At 42.1% G+C, this 23,131-nt stretch overlaps 1 protein-coding gene across 5 annotated transcripts in view; it reads left to right on the forward strand.

Moving 5' to 3' along the window:
* The first annotated feature begins 943 nt into the window (after positions 1 to 943).
* The window catches only part of DYRK4 (dual specificity tyrosine phosphorylation regulated kinase 4), a 52,198-nt gene continuing 30,010 nt past the window's right edge, over positions 944 to 23,131 (forward strand). For 4 of the 5 annotated variants that reach the window (XM_060658651.3, XM_060658652.3, XM_060658654.3 and 1 more), the window contains exons 1-3: positions 944 to 1,038; positions 2,876 to 2,997; positions 7,357 to 7,450. In XM_060658651.3, coding sequence (XP_060514634.2) covers positions 7,364 to 7,450 — 87 coding nt within the window. In that variant the 5' untranslated portion in view covers positions 944 to 1,038; positions 2,876 to 2,997; positions 7,357 to 7,363. Of the gene's footprint in view, positions 1,039 to 2,875; positions 2,998 to 7,356; positions 7,451 to 15,813; positions 15,870 to 23,131 lie in introns of those variants that run through there. The other variant, XM_060658653.3, reaches the window with a different exon arrangement.

Below are 23,131 nucleotides of genomic sequence, written 5' to 3' on the forward strand. Positions count from 1 at the left end.
TGATGCAATAAGGCATCACTGGATCAGTAACTTCCCCCTGCCCCCCAGCGTTTCCCCTCCTGTAGTTTCTGTTAGTAAGTGGCACCACCATCAACTGGAGGGCCTCAGGCACATCCACCCCTCACACTGGTCACTGAGCTTCTTCCATTCCATAAATTACGCAGAGCTGTCCTCTCTGAAATGTCACTACTTCTCACAGGCATCCTTGCCTTGATTTTTAACCTCCTCTGGCCTATCCTTCATACCATATTGCCAGAAAGTTTTCTAAACTCTGAGCATGAACATTCAGTTCGCAAGATGTTTCCCATTTGGCTGTTCCCTGCCTGCTTCTTCAACCTGGTCTCCTGCTCCGGACTGCGCCAGCACCTAAGATACCATGTTGTTACCCCTCGCTCTGGGCTTTTACCCTGGCTCTTGTTTGCCTGCTTTACATTGCTAATTCCTATTTGGCCTTGAAGAATCCAGTTCACCTCTGCTCTTTCAAAAAGTTTTTTTTGAATGTTTCCTCTGTCAAGCAGACCGTATTCTTCCAGGCCATGCTACTGTCATTCAACTATAACTTCCCTTAGTTTTCATGCACTTAAAACCTGATGCAGAGCAAATGCTCAAGAAGTGTTCATCTGAATATATTATATCCAGAACTTTTGCTGTGAGCTTCTGGTAACCACAGACTTTTGAAGAGGGAGAAAGTAGGGATAATTTCAGGAGCCTAGGGCAATTGGGTGAACTCTAATCTCCCCATCCTTGGGATGTCCTTCAACTCTGGGGCGATTGAATTGGAGCAAAGGGAAGAGAGGTGTCCTCTAGGATCTGGTGTGAAAGGTGGTTTGGACCGGTCCAGAGCCCAAGTCCTTTCAGGTCCGGAGTCACAAAAAGGGTGGACAGAGTTTCCCTAGCGACAGGAGGAGGGCGTGGTCCCCGGCCCGCGCAGGCGGGCCGGCGGGCGGGGTGTTGGAGTGAGAGTCCCGCAGCGGCCGCCGGGCAAGTCTGCGCTAGCCCGATGCAGCTCCTCCCACCTTCTGCCCGCGTGGGGACCAAGTAAGGCCGGGGTGGGGGTGGAGGTGGACGCTGGCGGGCCAAAGGCTCTGGGGCTGTGGGGAAAGAATGTGGTGCGGAGCGGGGTGAAGGGAGGTGCAGAGCAGAGAATGCATGTAGTAGAAGTGTGGTCAGAGGAGAGAGAGAGGCCGAGTGTGAGCGCGGACGAGGAAAGTGCTCTGAACCGCTCTGTCCTCACAACCCAACGTGGATACAGTTTCCTCCTAACAGAATGTTGCCTCGCTGACCTGGGCTGAATGCGTGGTGGAGAGAGGTGGATTTTAGGGAGCTCATAAGACCTCTTCTGAAATCGCTTCCAGCCCTGGCCTCAACAACGTGGGGCACAAAATTTCTTCCCCTTTTATTTATCTTCACGGCCTGGCTGGTCCTCCTGGAGGTTAAAAGTGAGCCCACGACCCCACGCCTCACGTGGACGCCCTAGGATCTGGCTGACACGAGCCTATTCTGACCCTGCACGCCTCCGTGCTCAACCAGAGCCCAATGCAGGGCGCCTCGAAGCGGTGGGTGGATCGTACATCCAGAGCAACGCTTTCCTTTTGGTGATACTTGCCACTCCAGGGTGATGCTCCTTTTAGCAAATATTTTCCCCAAAAGAGGGATGAAGAATACAAAATTTGGGTTTTTAAAAAATCTGATTTAAGGTGATTTGTGCTACTTGCTACGTTTGAAATGTCCATCAGTCAATTCAGGGCTTAAGTAACTTGTGACCCCTCAGACCTGTTTTAAAATGACTGATGGTCAAAAGTGCAAGGCCATTTATAGAAAGTTCAGACTATGAAAGGACAAATGGGTCCTTTGTTGCCAGTCTTGCTTGAGGGACTTAATCATTTATGTGTGTTGGGTATGTAAAATCTAGGAGTTCTAAGGAATTCTCCAAACCTGGACTCTGCTAATTGGTCTCTTACTTCCCTTGTCTGTTTTAGTCCTTACCAAGAGGGTAATGATACACCTGAAGGCAGTCTCTAGTAGTGTGCCAGCCATTCTTTGACTTCGCCTTCCCCAACTCCGTACTGTTGTCAGGAACTTGGCTAGAAAGATACTTCTCAAACCTGCCGAGGACCCAGTGCTGGGAGTCATTGGTTTTAGCTGATGCCAAATCCAACATGAGTGTGTTGTGATGGCTAAAAAGGGAAAATACTGGTCTAGGCTTCATTAATAGAAATATAGCGAACAGATGAATGATGTAAAGGTCTTCCTGCCTGAGTTAGCACTGATCAGTCTATAACCTAGACTAGAAAACCGTAGCCTCTTAAAGCAAGGTCATAAAAAAAACTAGACAGTAGAGAGGAATAGTTACAATATAGGTTCTCTCCATCATGCCTGGATGCTGTATCATATAAAGAGGCGTTTGAAATAAGACTCCAGAATGTCTGGAGATGAGTAGGTTCCAGAGAAGCAAAAGCCACTGTTTTGAATATTCAAGAACTCTTGAGTAGAAGAGAGGGTAGATGTGTTCTTTGTTGTTCTGCAGAAGATAACAAGTATCGGTGGAGGGTATGTTGTTCAATATCATTTCTTCCAACCAACATTTGCTGGGCACCAATCATATGTATCAGCAGCTGGATGAGAAATGAGTTGCCTGGAAGAACGTGAGCTCTGTCAGAAATATTCAAGCAGAGACTGAGTGATTGCCAGGGATACCCTAAGGAGGATTTCTCCCAGGCAGGAAATGGATGAATGGCCTCTAAAACCCCTTCCAGCTCTGAGAGTCCACAGACCATGAAGGGTTTCAAGGATAATTGCAAAGGGACCCGAGGAGTTCTCTTTGCAGAAGTGACAGTAAGTGAAATGCATTAAATACATTGTCTCTTGTTCACAGAAATGCAAAGGGAGTCCCTGCAAAGTTCTTCACTGCCACAATTTCTGCCCCAAAGGTAGCTCTCCAGGGCATAAAGAACTAGCTACTGAACAGCTGCAGTAGAAATACTAAAACCATAACAGGTAAATCTCAAAAGATATATATCCTTTCTGGGCATCGAAGATTGGTGTACATAGATAATGCATTATGTATAAAATACTGTGTCTGCAGTCCACTGTTTATGGGTCTGTCACGCCCACAAGACTGAACTCCATGAAAGCAAGGATTCTGTTCTATTTATCTCTCAATCCCCCATGTTTAGCACAGTTTCTGACATTCAGATGGTGATTTCAAATTTTTTTGATGAATTAATCTAAACTTAGATTTCTCTTTCTTCAGAACATTTGTACAAAGGCGTTTCAGTAGACAAGTCATTGTCCATGCCCCTATGAAAAATATAAAAAATAAAATAAAGTAAAATAAAATAAAATCCAAGTTCATCATTCCTGCCCCCAAGAGATTCACAATCAAGATGAGATGAAGTGTCTACCCCTAAAATAATTAACAATAAAGTTGTTGATCAAGTAACACAAGCAAAAATGCTGAAATCCAGAGGAAAGAGATGGGTATATAAGCTGGAGAGGTAGGGAAACTGATCTTCATGTAAAATAATAGGAGTAGTTTTTAAGTTTTAGTTTCAGTTTTCAAAGCAATATTTACTCTAGCTCCGAGATGAATTTATTTTTCTCTAATCCTTCATGCAACAGTTATAAACAAGCTATAAAACATACTCTACATAGTTCACCACTTATTTTGAGGATAAAACATGGTATTTGTGAAGCTTTGAGTGTGGACTAAGTGTCATGGATTAAATGGAAGTTAGATTGAATGCATTCTTAGGGGGAAAATGGCACAAAATAGTCTTTGAGAACCACAGAATTATCCAAAGTCACAATAGAATTTTTCCCCCAATCTGACAATACTTAATAAAGTTAGAATCAAAGAAGCTTAGAACTGAAAGGGACATCAGAAGTCATCTGGTCCAGTCTTACAAATCTTACAAATGGGGAAACTGAGTCTCGAGAAGGCACATGACTTGCTCAGAATCTGTCTGGGGGCAGCACTGAGATTTAGACTCCAAGATGCCTCAGCATCTTCTTCAGGTCTTTGTGTAGTCTTCACCGACAGGGCACCTGAAGCTGAAATGAAGAAAAAGCTCCACTTGCCAGGAAAGAGGCACGTGGACTTGTATGGTGTCCCACATCCTTGGGAAGTAGATGGAGGGAACATTTGATACAGAGCCCTGGCAGAAAGAATTATATTCATTCTTCCCCAGTGTTCAGATTTTACAACCTCCCCATCAGATTGATGGCCCAAATTCTACCGGTTCTGTCCCCCCAATTATCCCAGGTTCCCACTTGCACTCTGTCCTACTGTCATTGCCTTGGTTGAGGCCCGCATCATGTCTTGCCTAGATGCTCCAGACAGCTTCCTACTTGAGCTCCTCCAAACCTTGCTCCATGGCATTGCCAGAGAGATGATCCTAAAGTACAAGTCTGATTTTTTCAGGCTTAGAATAAACCATGCGACCCTTTCTTTACAGTCTAACCAGCTCTCTGGCCCTCCACCAGCAATGTCCATGTACTCACACGTTCTGGAGAAGGCACTGCTCTTTCATACTTTTTGTGCCTACACAGTCTTCTCCAACTGCCCTCGACTCCATTCCTGTCCTGTTTATTCCGCAAGGACAATTCTACTCTGCTTAAGTGCAGAGGTTTCCTCGGCTCTTCCAACAGACGTTAGTCATCCCCGGAAGTGTGCTCCATTAGCTCTTTGCACGGGCCTCTATTAATGCCATGATCACATGCATTGTAATGATCATGTACATTGTAATGTCCATGTATCTCCCCTCCTAGATTACAAACTCTCCTTGAGGGCAGAGGCCATGTCTGGTTTGTCAGAGGAATTATCTCAGCAATGTTTGTAGAAATGAAAGAAGGAAGGGAAGAAAGAAGGGACATTATGATCATTTGAAGAGAAGCAACTATTACTTTTTGTTTGCTTTTGCATAGGACTTTTAAATCAATTAATTAATTAATTACATCCAAGTTAGTTAGCATATAGTGCAGTAATGGTTTCAGGAGTAGATTCCAGTGATTCATCCCCTATGTATAACACCCAGTGCTCACACCAACAAGTGTCTTCCTTAATGCCTTTTACCCATTTAGCCCTTCCCCCCACCCCCAACCCCTCCAGCAACACTCAGTTTGTTCTCTGTATTTAAGAGTCTGTTATGTTATGTCCCCCTCCTTGTTTTTATATTATTTTTGCTTCCCTTCCCTTATGTTCATCTGTTTTGTATCTTAAAGTCCTCATATGAGTGAAGTCATATGATATCTGTCTTTCTATGACTAATTTTGCTTAGCATAATATCCTCTAGTTACATCCAAATGGCAAGATTTCATTCTTTTTGATCTGATCTAGTTGCAAATGGCAAGATTTCATTCTTTTTGATTGCTGAGTAGTACTCCATTGTATATATATATGCCACATCTTCTTTATCGCTTCATCCATCGATGGACATTTGGGCTCTTTCCATACTTTGGCTATTGTCGATAGTGCTGCTATAAACATTGGGGTACCTGTGCCCCTTCAAAATAGCACACCTGTATCGCTTAGGTAAATACCTAGTAGTGCAATTGCTGGGTCGTAGGGTAGTTCTATTTTTAATTTTTTGAGGAGCCTCCATACTGTTTGCATAGGACTTTATTTATTTATTTATTTATTTTATTGGCAAATTGGTTTCCATACAATACCCAGTGCTCATCCCAACAAGTGCCCTCCTCAGTGCCCGTCACCCACTTTCCCCTCTCCCCCATCCCCCATCAACCCTTAGTTTGTTCTCAGTATCCAAGAATCTCTTATGGTTTGCCTCCCTTCCTCTCTGTACCTTTCTCTCCCCCTTTTCCTCCCCCATGGTCTTCTGTTAAATTTCTCAAGATCCACATATGAGTGAAAACATATATAGTATCTGTCTTTCTCTCACTGACTTATTTCACTTAGCATAATACCTTCCAGTTCCATCCATGTTGCTGCAAATGGCCAGATTTCATTCTTTCTCATTACCAAGTAGTATTCCATTGTATATATAAACCACATCTTCTTTATCCATTTGTCAGTTGATGGACATTTAGGCTCTTTCCATAATTTGGCTATTGTTGGAAGTGCCGCTATAAACATGGAGGCACGAAACAGGAACCCGCTTGCACTGTTGGTGGGAAGGACTTTTTTTATATTGTGTGTGTGTGTGTGTGTGTGTGTGTGTGTGTGTGTGTGTTAAAATTAAAGTCCCCACCCCCCTCTCTCAGCTCTGTCCCTCAAAGGTAATTAACTTTATGGTTTAATTTTCTATATTCCTCAATATGCCTGTGTAAAGTCATGCAGACATCTTGGTTTTTCTTAAATAAATATGGAATCATTCATATTATTCTGTTTTATTCAATATATTACAGGCATACATAGAAATTTGTTTCATTTTTTTAAATGATCGCATCATGGTCTATAATACATATTGCTGCATTTTTAAACTTCTCCTTATATATAGACAAGTAATTTCTGATTTTCCAACATTATGCTGCAAGAACAGTGGGCGTGACTTGTCTTCAGTCCTCTGAATAATTTCAAAATTGTGATGCTGTCACTATTATAGTGTCTGTAAGAACCTAAACAATGGAATGGTAGGCAGAAGCCAGGATAACATTTGCGCTGATTCCCTTTCTGTCCTTATTCATATATTCCCGATTCCCTTGGCTCTTGCTAGAGTTGGAGGCTGACAAGGGACTTCCAAGGGACACAAAGCAGAGTTCCAGCATCTGTCTGCTTGTGGAACAGGTGTGTAGCAGTGACATGAGAGCCTCTAAGACTCTTCCACTCACATAAATCACCACTTTAACTAGATGCCATAAACTTAAGTTGAATTAGTTTTTCCTCTTGCAGCGAGTTCATTATTCATGGAGCTGTGCCCTGAGTAAAGAAGGTGCAAAAATGGCTAAATGAGATCCAGGGAAAGCATTTCTACCAATTGTCCTTTTTTTCTTTTTCTATAGGCTTTCAGCTACCAAGTAACTGCTAATGTATGTATCTTTCAGAGTGTAAGGTGTGCATGGCAAGAGAATGTTTTACTTTGCAGTGAGCTAGAGGAAATGGGTCTTTTTGTTTGGTGTCCTAAACTGCTGGCCACATTATTAGCTCATCTTTCTTCCTTGGCTGCCGTCTCCCTCTGCTCTGAGCACCCAAAGTCTCATGCCAAGACGCCCCCTCTCCTGACATCATCAGTCACCAGAAGGGAAACAAAAGGAGTAACAGAGACTCAGTCACTGTTTCAGGCCCGCCACCTACTGCTGTGTCCAAGCCTGCTCTGTGTTCTTCCCACCTTAGGTGTTGGGGCCATTACCGACACTTTGCTCTTACTGCCAATTTTCTTTCTACCCTTCCTCCTGTAGGACTACAATGGATGCTAAAAAGCCAAGGAAATGCAGTTTAACATCCTTCCCGGTTTTGAAAACAAGAAAGAAACAGGATGTCAACCCTGTGAAGGTAAAGATCCTTGAATTTCATTTGGGGAGTAGGGGTATCATTATGAAGACTTGGGGACCCTGGACCCAGTGGTGATCACTGTGCCCCAAGCACCTCTGATGACAGTGTGAGGGGAAGGGAACTGTGGGGGGACCAGGCTGGTTGGTAGAGCCAGGTCTGGGCGGGCTTGGAGGGAAATTGGCTACAGGGCCAGTGTAGTGTCATGAACTCCAGAACTGCAGGGCCTTCATCGAACAGGTAGCCTGAGGCTATGTCTCTTCTACAGTGTCTTGTATTGCGCTCTGTATTTCTGGAACCACACTAGAAGTGTCCCAGAATGTTCCAAACATGTATGCAAGAAATTTCCAGAAAACGTCTGTGTGTGTGTGTGTGTGTGTGTGTGTGTGTGTGTGTGTGTTCCCTAACACAGACATGGTGCCTTCCTTTTTACCTCAAAACTAGTAAAATGCCACAGCACTGAAGGTAATTTTGTGATGTGGTGACTTTGTGATCACAAGATCTACTTCTAAATCAGGCATACTTTTTCATCTAATGCCCTCAGTTTGAATTTCACACTTTCCTCAAAAGATCGTATTATTTGGGGTCCTTGCTCTGAAAATTCTGTGGCAAACCTGAGTCCGGGGCATTAGGTTTGACTTTGAGTCCTGCTCGTGTCAATGCTTCGAAGAATCGGAGTTCAGCAGCCTATCTGAGGCCTGGTGAAAGTTTTCCTCCCTGTAGATCACACACCACCTCCTTAAAATTATGACTATTAGGTCACCTCCTCCAAGCAGGGTTGCTGATTTAACCCTGGCCTTCTCCCCCTCAGGGTTATAACTCATAAAAATGAATCCTGATGTCTGTTGTTCCCCATCCCTATCCCTGCCATTATCACATACAACAAAACCATTATTTTATAATTCATAGGTACAAAAATTTATTAATACCTAAAACATTTTTTTGACAAAGCAAAAATTAATATTTAATTTAAAATAGTAAATCTACATCAAACAGGATAATAAAGACAACATTCTGTTCACATTTAAAACTATTATACAAACAGAATGGTCTTGGTCATGACTTAGAAAAATCGCCATGAGTTTTGCAACTTACATTTGTTTTAATCTGCTTGAGCTCCTGTTTACTGAGTGCTTGGATGACTCTCACATGAATCTTAGAGGCAAGTACAATTATTATCCCGATTTCTGAGATTCAAGTGAAGTTAATTAGCCATGGCCATAAACCATTGAGTGGCAGATGGAATTCAAATCCATATTCTTTTTTTTAATGTTTATTTATTTTGAGAGAGACAGAGCATGAGTGGGGGAAGGGCAGAGAGAGAGAGAGGGAGAGAGAGAATCCCAAGCAGGCTCCAGGCTACCAGTTTGGAGGCCAGTGTGGCTCTTGAACTCACAAACTGTGAGATCATGACCTGAGCCAAAGTTGGACCCTTAACCCACCGAGCCACCCAGGAGCCCCAAACCCATATTCTTAACCACTCTATTCATTGCCTCTTTGCTGAGTCATGTCAACTCTGTTAAATGTTGTCCTATAAAATTCCTTCATATATTTATATTAATTTTAAGGAAAACCTATTCTGCTATAGTTGCCACAACAAGAATTGTCAAAAAAAATTAAAAAGTCATGCTGAATAAAAATTCATTTATGTTGTATTTTTTGTAACTGCCAGCAATTGACAATACCATTTAGAAATACTGTCTAGGGGCACCTGGGTGGCTCAGTCGGTTAAGTGTCCAACTCTTGATCTCAGCTCAGATCTTGATCTCAGGGTCATAAGTTCAAGCCCCACATTGAGCTCCATGTTGGGCTCTGCACTGGGCATGTAGCCTACTTTAAGAAAGATCAATAATAAAAAATACCATCTAAACTTATAACTATTGTCTTTACATTGGTAATTATTCTTATGGGCCATAAATAAATGTCATTTCACCACCTGTTCATTTTCCCCAATGGACTTCTTATCCAGTTGAGCTGAATAGGCTTAAGTAAGGAAATGAAAACAAGTCAATAACCATCCTCAGCATGTGAAATCTTGGGTTTCAGTGGATAATCATATTAATTGGAGGATGAAAAGAAGGAATTATAATCTCTTGACCTAAAAACACATGGAAGATGAGAGTGCTCTGAATCTCAGTCTATCAACTGCCCCAAGCAAGTGTTGGAAAAAATATTTTGAATTTTTGAATGATTTGATAATAATGTATATTTTTTTCACAATATTTAATCTTCTAAGTTATAACTATAATATTTATAATAATAATTAAATATTTATTTTAAATATGGATCTTGGTAGTATTTCAGCTAAGGGAGTTTTTTTTTTTTTTTAGTTTATTTATTTTGAGAGAGAGAGCATGAGTGAGAAAGCAGGGAAGGGACAGAGAGAGAGAGAGAGAGAGAGAGAGAATCTGCACTGTCAGCACAGAGCCTGATGCGAGGCTCAAACTCACGAACCTTGTGAGATCATAATCGAAACCAAGAGTCAAGGGCTTAACCAACTGAGCCACCCAGGTGCCCCAGCTAAGAGAGTTTTAAAATGTTGTTTTTAATAATTGATTTCACCTGGATTTAAGACAACAGGGTGATCATCGGATAGTAATGTAAGATGCTTTAAAAAATGCCCCCATTCATTTGACTAAATATTAAAGAGCCATCTGCCACAGAGAGATCTCTGCAGGAAGTCATTTGCCTTGGATGCCTGTGGAGAGTCCCTGTCTTCTCCACTTAGCTGGCAAAGATCCCAGGGCTCTCACAGTGGCTCCCAATGACACAGGATCTCTCCACACTTGAGGAAAATGCTCCTGCGTTATAGTTTGTCCTGACTGCCAGCAGAGGGAACATCCTCTCTTCTGGACCACAGTTATCTCAGCTAGTAGGTTGGATGATATCTGGCCCTTCCGTAACTCTGTTCATAGAAAACGTGTTGCCTAACGGCCAGCTTCTGGGCCTGGAGGACCTAGCAGCACTCTGGGGTCTCTCTCAGACCATTTAGGAGTAGAACCTGGGAGAAGTCTGGGGAAGGGAACTCTGTTAATATAGAGTGTTACTTTACAGCTTTTCTGACAGTTGATGAATAGGAGCTACAAAGGACCTCCTAACTAAGCCCTCTAAAGATACATTTTCTATTTTCAGCACTGGAAGAACAGGTTCTGTTATTTATCCTCTATCCTTCCAGTCACTTGATTTCTGAGTACCACCTCCTTAGACAAGCCTTCCTCAACACCCTTTCTAATTATATTCTGTATTTGTTTGTGTACTTGTTTACTGTGTGCCTCACCCTGTGGAACTACACTGACCAATAGTGCAGCCACTGGCCATGTAAGCCTATGGAGCCCTTGACATGGGTCTTGTCCAGTTGGAGGTATGCTGCCATTGTGAACGATACACACCATGTTTCACAGACTTGGTGTGAGGAAATGAATGTAAAGTACCTTACTGATAACTTTTTATAATTGGGTGGGTTTTGTAGCATGTTAACACCTTGATAACACTGTAAAAATTTTTATACTGATTACATGTTAAGGTAGTGTTCTGCAAATGATGTGTCAAATAAAATACATAACAATTAATTTCACCTGTTTCTTTTTACTTTTTTAAATGTGGCTACCGGAAAATTTAAAATTTCACACATGGCTTGCATGATGTTTCTATTGGATAGTGCTGTTCTCGAATAGAAGTGCCATAACAGCATAGATATTGTTTGTCTGGTTCAGTGCTAAATGCCTGGAACCTAGGACAGTGCCTCACACAGATTAAAACTCAATGTGTACTTGTGGAATAGAAACCAGGAAAGTGTTTATTTATTTTTTCCCTCTACAATTATTTACTGAGTTCCTACTCATTCCAGGCACTGTTCTAGGTGCTGGGGATGTGGAGAACAAAACAGATCAAAACAAAACAAAACAAAACAAAACAAAACAAAACAAAACAATCCCATCTCTCCTGAAGCTTAAAATTGGAATTCTTTATAGAAAGGTCAGATGTTGCGGGTTAATGCCGAGAATGGTACAGACCAGCCCTTATTTTCCTCATCAGTGAGAGCTGAGATGGAATTAGACCAGTGGTTCTCAATGTTGATTGGATATTTAAAATCACTTGGGAAAGGTTTTTTTTTTTTAATTTTTTTTTAACGTTTATTTATTTTTGAGACACAGAGAGACAGAGCATGAATGGGGGAGGGACAGAGAGAGAGGGAGACACAGAATCGGAAGCAGGCTCCGGGCTCCGAGCCATCAGCCCAGAGCCTGACGCGGGGCTCGAACTCACGGACCGCGAGATCGTGACCTGAGCTGAAGTCGGATGCTCAACCGACTGAGCCACCCAGGCGCCCCACTTGGGAAAGGTTTTAAAGGCCACTGAAATCAGAATCTCTAGGGATCATGAACACTTTTTTTTAAAAGTTCTTTTCTATCATGTGGGGACAGATGTCTATTTAGACACCAGCTATGAGACCTTGGTTAGATTGTTAAGGCTCTTTCTTGGTTGTGAAACTTGGTATAGTTATTCCTACAAACCCCCTCTCCCGTTGCGGTGGAAATTAATGAGATAAGAGGATGAGCTTGCCGGCGGAGGGCCATTCAATATTGATTTCTTTTACCTTCCCTCCTCTTCATTGAACAGAAAGGGGTTTCTTGTAGCAGACAGACTTAGTAATGAGTCTTCCACAGTGAAAAAAGATCTGAGGGTTTACACCATCTCATTTCTTTATTGGTGCTCCATAGGAAAAACAAGCATTCTGACCATTGGGTATTGCAAAGAAACAGAAGTCACAGTCAATTATAGCTGAAGAGAGAAAGAAAGCCAACACATCCATTCCCAAAGGAGAGTGCTTACTTACTTTTTCCCATTTTCTCATTGGGACCCATGCTTCCTTCTGAGATCTACATAATAAGTACCAGTTCCTTTGTTTTTCATTCCCATTGGTGCTTTTGGTTTGGAGAGAGAAAGACTGCAGATTGCCTTCTGTTGCTGTGACAAGGAAGTGAAACAGGCAGACATGGAGAGTTTCTCTGAGTATCAGAATTAATCAGACTGAATAGGCAACTTCCATTGAAAGTGACATTGGAGGTGGAGATACGGATATGTTAGAAATACGACCTCCTCCCCTATGTATGTTTGGCGTTTTACCTTTGCTTCTTTCAGCAATATTGAGGCAGTTATCACCCCCACTTTATAGAGGAGGAAACTGAGATACAAAGAGATTAGATTAAGCAAGTTACCTAAAACCATTCGGCTAATAAAAACTGAAATTGGGATTCAGATTTTATCTATAATTCATTAATGCTTTTTAAAAATTATTATTAAGTATCGAATATATAAAATAATATTTAAGTATGTGTGTAGGGTGTAAAGAATAATAATGCAACGAACACCCTTGTGGGTATATATTACACCATTTAAGGAAGTTTAAGGAAGAAGTCTCCTATGTGTCTCTCCCCATCTTACGTTACATTGACCCCTCTGAGGTAACCACTCTTTTACATGTTATTCCATTTCTTTCTCTACATGTTTATAATCCTTCTAAACTATGTATTGTTTAATTTTGCATGTTTTTGGATTTATATACATGGAATCGTGCTGTTCATTTTTTGTTCTACAATCACTTCTCAGGCCCAGTACTAAGTCAGCATACCCTGGTACAGCATCTGGCTTGGATTGATCAGGTCTCCATTCTGATTGCTCAGTGCCTATGTCCCTTAGGTACTGTCCATACCAATCCTTCTGTTCACAGGAACCTGTTTATAAATCAGTTTCACTGCTGTATTCAATTGTATGGGCATATCACACTTCTTGCAGTTTTGCAGGTTATGGCATGTGGTTTTTTGCTGGTTTCTGCTATCACAAATGGTGCTGCTATGAATGTTGTTGTGCACATCTGCTAGTGCATATATGCAGGGTTTCTAGAGTAGACACTTAAGAGGGAAATTGCTGGGTATCAGGGTATGTAGATGCTTAACGTTACTGGATAACGCCAAACTCTTTTCTAAAACGTTGGTATCAAAGTACTTTGCGGCCAGCAGTATGTGTGAGTTCTAATGGTTCCTCATCCTTTCTATCACTTGTTATTGTATGGCTTTCTACGTGCTAGTTTGGTAGATGGGTACCAATATCTTATTGTATTTTGATTTGCATTTTGATGATGATTAATGAGATTGAGTCTTTTTTTGTATGTTAATTGGCATTTGTGTTTCCTCTTCTGTGAAGTGCCTGGTTCTGCCTTTTTTGCTTAAATATTTTTTATTTTTATTAAGTCCATTCATCAAGGTTTAAGTTTCAATTTTTATATATATTTTTTATTTTTCCAAGTTCTAATTTATTTATTTTTAAATCTGGTTATTTGCATGGTAGCTTATATTTTAGTCTTTTTTATTTCTTTAAGTGTATCACACATGATTGTTTTTCAGTTTTTACCTGATAATTTCAGTTTTTGGCGCTTTTGAGGGGGAAGGTTTCTGATTCTGGTATCTATAGTCTCTGCTAGTTCTTACAGTACCTTATTTTTGTGTGTGTCTGTGTGCATGCGTGCTTTGTTTTTGTTTTTAGTTTTACTGTAAGGTTAGTAGTCTTATTTTACAGAAAAGGAAACTGAGCCTGAGAGAAGATAAATCGCTTGCCAAGGTCACGCTACTGGCAAGTAGCAGAGTAAGAATTCCAGTGAATATCTGACTTTAGAGTCAAGTACTTTTTTTCTCTTCTTTGAAGCTTTAAAGACCTTTGATGGATGAATTCTTTCATAAACCATCCCACAAGTGTTTATTGAGAGCTAACTTTGGGCGAAGCATTATCCTCAGTGCTAGGACACAAAAATAAACATATATATATATCTCCTTTTTGTGTGTGCATAGTATAGTGAGGGACATAAACATGTAAAAAGATACATGACAATAGGGCATGGTTAGTGTAGTCACTAAAGTAGAAACAAAATTCTATGAGGGCCTAGAGAAAGTTTTCTTAAGATGTTGTTACTGCCCAGGTACATGATCGTGCTTCAATGGCATGCCAATCAGCTACAGTCCCATCAAGGGGTACAAGTTATAGGGCTCATTATTCACATTTTTTTTTTCAAAGTGAATGATGTCCTGCTGGGGTTATGCAAAGAGGCTGTGTGGTGAGTTGGAAGACAGGCATTTCAGGCAGAAGGAATAACTTCTGCAAATTCATTGGATGAATCTGAATCAATGGGAATAGAACCTTAGAAATCAGCTACTCTAACTCTTAGAGGATGCATAAATCTACTTTTTATTGGCAAGAATTTAGTGTCTAATTTATAGAATAAATTCTTGCTTTCTGAATGTTTCTATCTATTGGCAACTTTATCCAGGCACCATCAGAATAAAGGCATGATCTTATTTTGTATTTAGAGACCTTTGGAGGGGAAATGCTTTATAATCTCTTCCCATTCAGTTTCATGGCAGAACACAAAAGAGGTCAGACATCATCTGATGGTAGCATGGTACAGTAAAAAGGCACTTGGTGGCATAGATTCTTGACTCAGGTTTGCTACTGCTGTGTTATCTTGGACAGGTCACTTGGATAGCCTCCTTAACTTCCCTTTCTCCATTTGTGAAATGAGGGCATTTGATTACAGATTCCTAAGGTGGCTTCCAGCACCATAAGTGTCCAAACTTCATTTATCAGAATATCAGAAGGGATATGTTTCCCCCTAGGCCATGCACTAAGTCCATTAGAAAATGGCTCCAAGCATCTGGGCTTTCAGACTCAAGCTCTTGCCCCTCCCTCAAGCCCTAAGGATGCCCAGGCTCTCCTTCCTCCACCTTCACCAGGGACACAGCCTGGTGGGCAGGACTCCAGAGAGGATACTGGATCAGTGAGATGAAAGTCTGGCCCTCCCAAGTGGTTGGCTGTGTTCACTCTTCTAATGGGTCTCCTGAGTCCAGGCTTGGCTGTGAGTATAAGCAAGAGGCTACTCTTTTCTGTCCAAGCATCCTGGGCTTCTTCACACACCAAAGGGGCTTTCAGGGCAGAAGCTTAGCTAGAAGTAGCCAGCCATGGGAGAGATGCTGCAATTTGCCTAAGCTCTGTGCAGTGATAGTAGCTTAATGCCTTAGCTGGGGATGTGAGGAGCTTAGCAACCGCCTCTTTCTCCCAGCTCTCATGGTGCTCTGATGGGCCTAATTGTCAAACTTGTTGTGCTCTATATAGAATCCCCAAAGATTTTTTTTCTCTCTTCTCATCACACCCTTTCTCTGCATTAATGCATTTGTTTTGAATTCTCAGTTGTTCTGGCTTCTGGGAAGGGATTATGGAGCCTGCAAGGAAGAAGCTGTGATTTGATATCATCAAACTTGAGCTTCATCCAACCCTGGCCATGCACTGGGGGATTTTTTTTTTTTTTTAATTAACAGGGAAGAGGAAGAGACAAGGAGGAGCCAGCTGAGAAAATAGAAAAATAGCCTGTGAGGTATGATCAAGGTGGGGTGGTATGATGGAAGTGTGCCTTTCTGCAAAGGCTGGGTGGCCCAGGGGCAGGAGACCAGGGTGGCCTTGATGCCTGCTGAGAGTCCAGTTGCGTTCTCCCCTGAACTTTGCCAATGAGGAGGACACCCAGGGCTCTGTTCAAGGTAATAAGATGAGACAGTGAGCCTTGAGGTTCTGTTCTAATGAGCCCTGCAAAGGGACCTGACCTATTATCCTTTAGCTATCTATAAAGGGGCAGAAAATATACTCCACTGTGATGGAGGGGTAAACCACACATGTTGTTGTGGGGGCTTGGCTTGAGGAGAATGCAAAGTAGAGTAGAGGAAGGCACAGTGCCACCAGGGAGAGGGCACTGATGCAGGACATGGGATTTCTCTTTCATCTAGTTCCCCAGCACCAGGAAGTTTTCTGTGAATAGAGATTCATTCATTTGCACCAAAATATGTGCTTTTCTAGGCTTTCTCTTTGAAAATGAAACTACCTTTGAGAAGAGGGTATGGACAGGGGAATTCTCTTCTGTGCATTTGCTGACTAGGAGGCATTCCTTCCAAAAGGAAGTGCCAGGGAGCAGGAGAGCACTGGCCCTTGGTGGGAGAGGAAGCCACTAGGAGAAGGAATGTGGTGACATGGGGGAGAGAGTGGACTATCAACAAGGCAGAGACGCTGACATCCAAGCTCAACTGCCTCCCTGATGGGATTTTGGGGTGATAGTGGGATTTGGAGCCAATGGCCAAGAAAGAATTCTTGAAGACATCTTTGGTGCAAAAAAAAGGTGATTTTCTTAAAGCACAGGGACAGGACCCATGGACAGAAAGAGCTGCACTGGGGTTGTGAAGAGTGATTATATACCTTCAGGTTGGGAGGGGGTTAGGGACAGCATAATTACCTAAGGGATTTTGGAAGCAAGGTTTCCAGGACCTTGAGGGGCTAGCTGTTGTTAGAAAGACATCATTTATTACTGTTTAGTAAAACCTCCATCATGGGATCCTTCAGATGTATATCAGGGGGCTATAAGCTTGGAGTATGATTGTCAGCATAAATCTTGGAGGAGTTGAGATAAAAGAAGTTTCCAAAGGAATTTGTATATGTTAAAGTAGATTTACAGGATCCTGAGGGGGTGGGGTGTCAGGATAATATTAAGCCAAGGTTCCCTTCTGCCCCTAGCAAAGCGTCATCATCGAGTCAGCTGAGCTCCTAGAGGAAGGTCACTCTGCTTGTTTCAAGAACTTGTCCATGGGCTGTAGGCAGTAAGGAAATTTAATTTTTCATTTGTCTTTGTTTCTCATATCACTATGGCAAGCACTTAACCCCCCCTTACCTCTTGATGAGGGTGATATTAGGGCTCCAGGAAACAGAGTCTATAGGTTTCTGGATATTAGGCTATGGATAAAATTGCCTTTTTCTTGCAGTTTACTGAGTTATCTGTAAACGAAGGAGACTCCCATCCTGCATGACTGTGATCTCTGTCAGTCAACCATTTACTTTCTTTCCTTTCCCCTATTCTTGGGAAGCCATGGGTGTTTGAGGAATATCACATATATCCCACCTGGGTGTGGAAGGGTGCTGTTAGCCTGTACTTTGCCCTCAGCTCGCCTTATTCTCCCTCATCATCCCAGGTGACTGAGAGTCAGCTCAAGTCTTTGAGAACAAGTACTAGGGATTTCCTGCTCCTTCAGTCTGCCCCTTCTCCTTCCCTTCCTTCCTTTAGCAAATATTTAAGTGACTACTATGTGTGAGATACCATGTTAGGCTTGGGATTCACTGAAATAAGACTCAGATTTTATATTAAAGGGTCTCATAGTCTGGCAGAAGAAGGCAGATGTAAGACAACCTTGGGTAACAAACCTTTGCAGGTGCTGTGGTCAGAGCAAGTATGAAGCATGGGGTAGTGGGAAAGTTACACATGCAGTGGCTATGGAGGCTTCATGGAGAATGTGGCACTTTGGCTGGGACTTGAACTTGGAAGTTCAAGAACAATGACAAAGTTAAATGACAAGGACTTGGAATGGAGGAAGGTGACAACTGGGCAACGAGAGAATATTCCAAGCAGAAACAGCAGGAGCAGAAGTGCTGAGATGTGCAACCAACAAAGTGTTTGAGAACTGCAAGGCATTCATTATTTCTGGAGCCAAAAGGTCAGGGCCAAGGCCATGACAAGGGATGAAGCTGGGAAGGTTTCTATGCCAGGACATCCATGCCCTAGGAAGTCATTGGGGAGGTTTAAGGAGTGCAGCAACAAGATCAGAGGTTCATGTTTAATTTCTGAGGTCTTAGGCAGTAGAGTATGGATTGGGGAAGGGGCAGGGTAGTGCTTAGGAGACCGTTACAACAGGTGCCTAAACTAGGGATATGGTGGGCAGAGTCTTGGAGGGATATCTCCATTCTCACACAATTATGCCACCCATGGTAGGAAATCATAAATGATAATTTGCAAGTTTTTGAAAATATTTTCATTCAGTCCTGCAAGTGGGAGGTTGTGCTTACTGCAGTCAGCTTGTGTTGAATAATCCAGATTTATAACAAAGGCATGCCCCTGTGACAACATACGAAGAGGCAGCCTTCATTAGAAACAGCCTATAGCTAATCCCACTGTACCAGCAAGGAAGATGACACGCCCTGCCCCCATCCCAGACACCCAGAAAATGCAAGATTGTCTCTGCAGGTGGTCTCAGCTCAGTCCAGGCTCTTGTGACTATGGGTGCCATGGATGTTAACACATGGCTAGGCACTGTGGGGACCCCTTACATGAACCATCCAGAGGGAAAACTCTTGAGGGGCCTCATGTTTGTTGCCGTACACTCTTGCTGAGGGGAGATAAGAATTCACAAAAAATAAGAAAGGAAACATAAACATCAAGGACATAAAAGAAAGCCAACTTCAGGGCAGGAAGAGATGAATTCCCAAGGAGGGGATGGCATTAGATTGTGGCTCCCGTTCTGGCTGCACATTACTCACTTGGGAAACTTTTTAAAAAATACAGGTTTCTAGGCCCCACCACTAAGGAGTCTGGGGTCAGGATGGAGATTCTACATTTTAAGAGCTTTTCAGTAAATTTGAAACCTCTGGACTGTGTGATCTGTGCTTAGCACACTGCCTGACACATAGATACGCTCAGTAAATATGTTAAAAATGAATGCATCAGTAAAGTCCATCCCAACTCTGTGATTCTGTATATCCTCCTGGCCTGGGAGGCAGGACCTAGGTGTTCCTGGAAGAATCCTGGAGAGCAAGTCACAGGAATAAGCAACTGGAATGGTTTAGCACCTGTTACCTCTTTTGCCTGAATGTTGGGATGTGGGTGGGGGGTGGAGCTTTCAGCTGGGTTTCAGCTTTCCCACCTTCCTCGAATTAGCTTTTAAGCCAAACTCAGCTTTTATTTGAGAAAGGTGAGGTGGCTTTTGCAAAGTAGAGAGATAGAATTTGCCTTTTTCTTTTGCTGAGAAAACAAAAGAAGTGTGAGAACCTAAGAGTCTCTAGTTCAGAAGACAGAGACACAAGAGAGGTGGAGGAGGGGCCTAGGGTCAGGATTTGAGACTCCAGGCTTCTGATCGACCAGCCTTCTCACCATGCATGTTGGGGCAGTGCTTAGACCCTCTGGATCATTACCCAGTTACAGCAAGAATAGCTGGAGACCCCAGGAGAATCCCACAATTTGAATATGGGCCTAGACGTGGGGGAATCTTAGCAACCTGAGCCCACTTGTGAACACAGGGGTCTCCTAGCAACTTGAGCCCACTTGTGAACACGGGGGTTCCCCTCCCTTTTTCGATCTGTACAGTGCAGTGTCCATGCTCTGAGGCTCTGAGTCCAGGTTCCTTGACAGTGTCTTCTCAGGTCGATTCTGTTTCAGGCTCTCACGGAAAGATTGCCCCCTGCCATTGTCACTGCCTTTCCCTGCTAGTGTTGCAATGAACTATTTAGAGTTCTTTGTTATAATATTGTTTTTAAATAACGGTATTTTTAAATTAAAAAAGCAGTACATGTTTGTATAAGAAATTTGGAAAATAGAGGAGCTTCATAGTTCAATCCTGGCTGTTGAGAAGGCCTCCAAAAACAGTGATGCTCATAAAAAGAAGCCGTGAAAGGGCCCTGGTGGCATCCTCAGATAACTTGTCTTTTTATCTCCTGGCTCCTCCAGAGGCTTCTCTAGCTTTGGGCCAGTGCCCAGGTTTTAGACAGCATAGGAGTCACTGCCTATGCTATGTACCCTGTGAATAAAACATTTTTTACACTGAGAACGCTAAATTTGGAGATAGATCTCATGACTGTTAGAGATTCCTGTTACATTGGCTCAGAGGTTAGTCAGGGATCATAGAACAGTGCCACAAAGCTCATGGTCTTAAAGGAAAAATTCTGCTTTGCCACTGTGAATATGGGAGATCACACTCTTCTTCCTGCCTCCTGGGGATACCACGATAGAATGAAATGTTGTTATGGGTCATCGTGTGTCTCTCGAGGAAGCTGCTGGAGACAAACAAGCAGAAAGTTTGTAAACTTGTGGGACACACTGGTAGAGGTGTGCACAGTTGTAGAGATCAGCAGCCCTCAGGGCAGATGAGCCTGAGGCAGCTGGAACCCTGTGTTGGTAGCGTCTGTCTATGAGCTGCCCCCTCTTTTTGCCCCAGAGTGTCACACAAATATAATTTTTTATGTGTGGTGTGGTATGACGAAGTTGGGAAACATTGTTCTATACGATGGTCCTCAACGTTGGTTCCATGAGAGAATGACGGGTGCACTCAAGATGCACTCCTAGGGGTCACTTGAATGAGTCTTGAGACAGATAGGACTTTGGAGGTTACATCTTGCCCACTCATCGAGTCCATGCACATTTCTCACAGGTGCTCATTAGGTGGACTTGGCACTTCCAGTGATGGAGAACTCACTACCTCATAAGAACTCCCGTTCCATTTAAGCTCTAGAAAATCCTTCTTTTTATTGAACTCGAAACTACCTCTCTATAAATCCCACACTTTGACCTCATTCCATCCTTCAGATCACGTAGAGCAAGTTCATACTGAGTCATAAGCAATAGCCCTTCTGATATCACCCCTCCCCTCAGGGGTTTTGTTTGTTTTATTAATATACTTATTTAAGATCAGTTTTAGACTTGCAGAAAAGCTGAGAAGCTACTACAGAGTTCCCTTATACCACTCCATACCTCACACCCAGTTTCCCCTGCTATTAAAAATCTTCTATTTGTGTGGTATTTTAGTTACAATAATGAACTGACAGCGATACATTTTTAACTAAACTCCACACTTTAGGCAGATTTCCTTAATTGTCACTTAATGTCCTTTATCCACTCCATGTTCCTACGCAGGATGTCACATTACATTTCACTGTCATGTCCCCTTAAGCTCCTCTTGGCTGTGATAGTTTCTCAGACTTTGGTTGTTTTCAATGACCTTGCCAGTTTTGAGGAATACTGACCACGTATATTGTGGGTTGACTTTCTATCAGAATTTGTCTGTTTTTCTCATGATGTGATTGGGGTTGTAGGCTTTGGGAAGAAGACCACTAAAGCAAAATGCCATTTCATCAAATTATATCAATGACACCTACTATCTACATGCTTCATGGTTGCTGATGTTGACTAGATTACCTGGCCGAGGTAGTGTTTGTCTGGTTTCTCCTGTAAAGTTGCTTTTGTTCTCTTCTTTCCTTGTTATACTTTTGGGAAACCAGCCACTATGCACAGCTTAAGAAGTGGGGAGTTGTGCTCCCACCCTCTGTGGTGGAGTATCTGTATAATATATTAGGTACTCTTCTGCATGGAAGATTTGTTTCTTTTCTTCTGCCAATTTCTTTATTAAATCATTCATTTATATCTGTATGGATTCATAGATATTTGCTTTAAAGTTTGTGTTACAAACCAACACTATTTTGTTGCTACAATTGTTCCAGCTTTGGCCATTGGGAACTTTTTCAGCTGGTTCCTATGCCCCTTTGACACACTCTTATCAATGTGTTTTTTTGTTTTGTTTTGTTATTGTTTTTGTGGTTTTTTACTCCTTCCTTACTTTATGTCACTAGAAGATACTCCAGGCTCATCTTGTACATTTTTTCAGTCCTAAAACCAATCATTTCTCTAAGGAGCTTGGTTCCTTTTACTGGAGAATGGTATTAAAAACCAAGCTGTGAGTGTTAGGTTCCCTTGTTTCTACTGGGGTGTTATTTCTTTTAGGACCTCTCAAGCTAATAAAACAAAGAAATGTGTGCGTGTGTGTGTGTGTGTGCGCACACACACACGCACATGTACTAACCCTTGCATATACACATATTTATAAATATAACTGTGTGTAACCATTTGTATGTACATTGAGTTAAACATGAGTTCCTACTTATGTCTCCAACTCTAATCTATTATCACATAGTGATAATGTTGATGTTGATCTTGATTATCTATAAATTCCAGTCCAACATTGGGAAACCTGGTTCCTGTCATCTGTAGTCCATTTATTTAGTCATCTGATTCCAGTGTATATGATGGCAGTATCAGAATTGTTAACCTCCAAGATATTTTATTTTATCTTCTCTCATGTTAGACATCTTCAATTCCTTTAACCATTTTAAGTTCAGCATCATCTTGCTCATTCTCCATCATTTCTAAGTCCATGATTTTCTTGTTTCATGAGAAATAACCAAAATCACTCTTCATTTTACAAAAGAGGACAATGAGGTCTAGCACACACTTACCCTTGGCTTATACAAGGCACTGGTTTAAGCACTTTATGCGTATGAACTCATTTAATACTTACAACAACCCTAGGAAGATGGTACTGTTATTATCTCCATATTACATGAAAAAAAGGTTAATAACTTGCCCCAGGTTAAACAACTAATCAGTAGTGGAGCTGGGATTTAAAACTAAGGTCTGATTTCAGAGTTTGTCTGATCGTTATTTTATGCCACATTGCTGCTAGAAGGGTCTTTCTGAAATACTGCTCTGCATATGTAACTCCCAGCCTTACAAACTGTCAGTGATTCACTATTGCCCATTAGATAAAGATCACATATCTTACCTTAGCATTCAGTGCCTTCCACAATCCAGTGTACCCTCTGCTCCAGCTTACCCAGCATGAGCAGTGGAAACCCTCAGAGCATTCCCAGATATTGTCTCACCTAATGAACATGCTCTCTACCCTTCCTCCCAGTTAAAGCCCAGGCCCAGCGACACCCTTTCCACAAAGCCTCCTCACATCCACCTGGGAAGGAAGACTTCCTTCTTTGTTGACACTCAATCTT

The sequence above is a fragment of the Panthera onca genome, chromosome B4, assembly GCF_046562875.1.
Source record: "Panthera onca isolate mPanOnc1 chromosome B4, mPanOnc1 haplotype 2, whole genome shotgun sequence".
Classification (NCBI taxonomy): Eukaryota; Metazoa; Chordata; class Mammalia; order Carnivora; family Felidae; genus Panthera; species Panthera onca.